The 5,000-nt window shown below is 43.6% G+C and overlaps 1 protein-coding gene across 1 annotated transcript in view; it reads right to left on the bottom strand.

Moving 5' to 3' along the window:
• The window catches only part of LOC311244055 (TOX high mobility group box family member 2-like), a gene marked incomplete at both ends in the record, with an annotated part of 49,156 nt that overhangs the window by 39,693 nt on the left and 4,463 nt on the right, over nt 1–5,000 (bottom strand). Inside the window, one exon of the mRNA XM_084333464.1 lies at nt 899–958. Within this exon, the coding sequence (XP_084189590.1) occupies nt 899–958 (60 nt within the window). The remainder of the gene's footprint in view (nt 1–898; nt 959–5,000) is intronic.

Genomic DNA, 5,000 nt, shown 5'->3' with positions numbered 1-5,000 from the left:
AGTATCGACCACCCTTTGAAACCTTATTTCACACTCTGTGTTACATTGTATATGATCCAGGAGGAGAATTTAGACCAAGCCAAGTGAATCGCTTCATTTGACCACTTCGAAACGCGTTCAGCACACTTCGTGTCAGGGACCCAATCGACATCAATACTGGAAATCGCGATCAGACAATTGGAATATTATTTTTGGGATACCTCCTAGTAAAGGTAATGACTATATGACATCAATTTCACCTTGATCCTACAATGATTTCATATCGATCCGGCCGATCAACGTATGTAGTATTCAAAACTAATGCCGTTACTGGCGATCAAAGCATAAAAAAACTACCCCAAGCCCCCCCCTTTCATGCATTCATGATGAAACATAATACCCATTATATACCTTTGAATTGGAAATAGTAGCGTGTACAGGCGAGCAACGCGAACGCTTTTAGCAGAATTCACGTATTGCTGCATAACACAGTTACCAGGAATTAGCCAGGATCACTCTGAAACTATACAATATTCACCACGGTATAACACGCAAATGTATACATGGATAGTTAATGTCAAATGAGCCATAGTATTGTCTCCATAGCTATAATATAGAATATAGATATAGCCCTGCAAACACTGCAACGCACAGTGAAAATCCCTATACTTTACAGCAGTGGCACACTGAGTATAAAGATGGCTAAAGCCGCTGGCAGCCAAAGTGTTAAGAAAGTTATTATTATTATTTTCCTTCTACATATCAAACTCTCCCAGAATGTACGTGAATATGCCCTGCATTTACATACAAAAATAATTCCAGATTGGGGCTTTAAAACGGACTCTGTTGGAACTTTAATAAACGACAAACAACTACATTATCTGACTCTACTTCATACGTGAGTTCCTGTTAGTCTTACCTGGTTTGGCGACCGAAACTCCTGGTTATTGTCATTCATGTACATGTTGTCACCATCAAACTGTGGAAAGAGACAGAGAAAAACAAACATGGTGTCAATGAGGAGTTGTTGTTTTGTTTTGTTTATTTTGTATATATTTTGTTTTAACAAAAGAGGGAACAGGGTGAAGGCCTGGAGCGTGATCCTAATGACTTTGTCACTTTGGCTAAACCTCGGTGTGGCAAGGCAGCGTGGGTAATTACTGTTCATCAGCGGGCCGGTAATTAGGCTAGTTGAGCTCAGTGATGAGAGATGGGCTTTCCCCTGTGGGCTTCGCCATGCTGTGTGTGTGTGTATGTGTGTGTGTGTGTGTGTGTGTGTGTGTGTGTGTGTGTGTGTGTGTGTGTGTGTGTGTGTGTGTGTGTGTGTGTGTGTGTGTGTGTGTGTGTGAGAGAGAAGTGTCTGACAAGTGTGTGCGGTAAGGGTGTGAATGAGTCTGCTGTGTTTCCTTGAGACTGTGGAGTCTTACTGTGTGTGTGTGTGTGTGTGTGTGTGTGTGTGTGTGTGTGTGTGTGTGTGTGTGTGTGTGTGTGTGTGTGTGTGTGTGTGTGTGTGTGTGTGTGTGCGTGCGTGCGTGCGTGCGTGCGTGCGTGTGTGTGTGGCGCCGTGGAGCAAGGGCAGGCCGTGTTTCTCTCATGAGGCGGGCATTAAGAAGTGCGCTAATCAGGCGTGGAGAGAACACTTGCTGCAGGTGCCAAAACACAGCTAGCCCAGGGGTTAGCAGCCCCATAACAGCCAGTGACCCCTGACCTCCCCCTGGGTGCCTGGGAAAACGACCCCGGCTAACTAGTTAGCGAGGGCTGCAATGCTACATATGCTAGGTCAGCTGGCTATTGAGCAGTCGCTAACAGCTAACCGACTGGCTCTGAGGGAGGGAAATACCTACGTCAGCTGACATTTCCACTGTTTCGTAGAGAAGATATGACAGATTCTGCGACAGCCTCTTAGCTGTGAGTGACTTGAGAAAATATTAAATGGAGAGGAACAGTAGGCTATATTGTGAGATGACCTCGGCTTTCAAACCCCTAACCCAGGACCTTTAAGTGCTTTCATGCATGTACCATAGAAAATATCATATTTTCATCAGGATGGGAGACAATTATTTCAGCACCTTTCAACACTATGGTTATGTTTTGTCTCCCAAAATCCACCAAAACATAGTAAATTATTTTAAGTTTTATTTATTTATTAGTTTATAATTTCCACCGCATGATTAAAATATAATCTTGCAATGTGTGCAGAAATGCAGCGTCTCCGTTAGCCAGGATCACTCTGAAACTATACAATATTCACCACGGTATAACACGCAAACCTATACATATACGTATACTTTGCGAAGGAAGGTGTCAACCTCCTGAGTGCTTTACAAAAGACGACTTTCTCCTCTGCGTGACAGCTAACCGTTAGCATACTGATGAGTTCTGTTAGAAAGAGCCGCAAGCATCATAGGCTAGCGACAGCCTTGACTACAACATTGAGTGACACGCATACAGGACACATAGTCAGTGACCACCAGGCCATCAGGCTTCTCAACTCAAAAACACAAATATACCACTTTGCATATCTGCTTACCTGCTGTCTGTGCTGTTTACATAAAAATGCCACATCGACTATGACTATGACTGCTGCTATTGAACCTGGACTGCAGACCCAATGTGCAATACTGTTGTTTACACTTATACTTCCTCACACAAATCCTGTATATGTATATAATATGCATAAACACTATATTTATCTCATTCCATTCTCCCATACCATTTGTGCAATACTGTTGTATACACTCCTCAATTTTGCTTTTGCTTTTACACACAAATCTTAATTTTCACATGTACAGTGTTTTACCTTTTTATTAAAATTTTACTTTATTCTACCTTTATACAGTATGTCTAGTGCTCTAATGTGTCTAGTGCTCTAATGCGTCTAGTGCTCCTACTGCTGAGCTGACCTGTTCTCTCATCCAACACATTGTACCGTTGACCTTGTGTTAACATATACAACCAATAAAAGGAACTTGAACCTGATGCAAATCAGTGTTGAATTCAGATGCGTGGTGCATTGTTTATGTTTTTGGGTTAGGTAATAAAGAGTCAGACAGAACATGATAAACATGTCTGTAAGCGGCGCGCTGAGTATAGTATAGTGGTATTATTATAATTAGCATCTTAATTGTGGTGAAAACCGGGACAGTTTGGTAGCGAATGTTGAAAACCGGGACAGTTTGGTAGTGGTTGTGAATGTTCAAAACCGGGACAGTTTGGTAGTGAATGGTGAAAACCGGGACATTTGAGCGTTTTACAAATATCTGTCTTGGAACACAAAGCTTGAAACCCACAACAACCCGGATGAACTGGGACATCTGGTCACTGTACCTTTGCTACATGCCCCCCAAGCTTTGTCATACCACGTTTTCAGACAAATTGGACAAACCTAGACTGAATTGGACACATACACTATACTATATGAACCCCCACCCCCAGCCACACACACACACACACACACACACACACTCTCACAAAAGAGCCTCTACAGAAGTGTACATGGAATAAAAGCCCCTCTTTTTGTTTGTTGACTGAAGTCATTCCTGGAATAGCGACGTCATATTGCGTCGTACGGCATAGCAACCGAGGACAGACTGCAAAGAAAACATGATCAAACTAGACAGCATTCCACGTCAAATTCCTCAGATGTGGAGATACCAGGGGGAGGGGGGGGGGGGGTCATTTAGGGTGGTCTCTCTTTTAAAGCCTATGGAAAAAAGGCACTGAAGGTTCTGTAAGATAAACACAGGTTGGATATCAACAACAAATGGATTGTGGGATACCTGCGAAATGCTGGCCAACCGAGTGTACTAATGGATGAAAATGGAGAGAATTCCTGGGGGTGAAATCAAATATCCTGCGCTCTAAATGAGCTTACATGAGAGGGAGATAGAGAGATAGAGAGAGAGAGAGCTAGAGAAAGAGAGGAGAGGGAGAGAAAGAGAAAGGGAGGAGAGGGGGAGGAGAGAGCGGGAGGAGAGGAAGGGAGAGGGAAAGAGAGAGGGGAGAGCTAGAGAAAGAGAGGAGAGGGAAAGAAAGAGAAAGGGAGGAGAGGGGGAGGAGAGGGTGGGAGGAGAGGAAGGGAGAGGGAAAGAGAGAGGGGATAGAGAGAGAGGAGAGAGTGTGAGGGAGAGAGGGAGGATAGATACAGAAAGAGAAAGAATGAGAGAGAGAGAGTGAGAAGAGAGAGATGGAGAGAGAGGGGGGAGGGAAAGAGGGAGAGAGGGAGAGAGATTACAGTACATTATTGCAAGTGAATGACTGGAGGAATGAGGGCCAGCCTCGGGGCAGTAGTTGGTTAACGATGCATCTCGTGGAAGCGCCTGTGAGGCACCGCTCACTTATTCTAATGGTTACATTCATATCCCGCCATATAGATTGGAAATTGAGAACATGTACTTGTGTGCATTTTGACTCGTCTTCATGACGACCTGTCTGATGCCAATCACAATTAACTCCTAACCACAGGATGAAAAGTAAACACATACGAGAGGATCCCGAGCTATTAAATGTTAAAACTAAAAACTAAAATCCTTCTGAACGTGACAAGAGAGAGATGTGCGCTGTACGTGTGTCGACGTCTCGATGGCATGGTGTCGGTGTGTTTCTTCAAGGAGAAAAACCTTTATGCTAATAAATGTTGAAAAACGCCAAAGTATTTCTGACAAAAGGGGGAAGATGTTCCCTTCATGAGATCCGGGTAAGGTATCACTCCAACAAAACCCAACAACACTGACTGTGATTCTAAGAGGGCCGGAGTGATGTTGACCTTGGTGACACATCTGCAATAAACACTTCAGTCCTCTTATGAAAGCCTCTTGTCCTCGCCTAACTGAGCAATTTCATTCCATTGAAATCCACTTTGATATTACCAGTGACGTCAAGCCATTTCAAGAGGTTGTTTTGGGATACGAATCTATTAGCCTTTTTCTCCTTTTTACTGGCTGATCTCGAGCTTCTAGCTCATTTTCAAACCTCACTCTTCAGCAAACCGGTACGGAATGAAAACCCTTATTACCTTTCTT

This window comes from Notolepis coatsorum, assembly GCF_963971535.1.
Source record: "Notolepis coatsorum genome assembly, chromosome: 17".
In the NCBI taxonomy this organism is placed as follows: Eukaryota; Metazoa; Chordata; class Actinopteri; order Aulopiformes; family Paralepididae; genus Notolepis; species Notolepis coatsorum.
The sequence above is the reverse complement of the archived record's forward strand: the minus strand, read 5'-3'. Positions and strand labels throughout refer to the sequence as shown.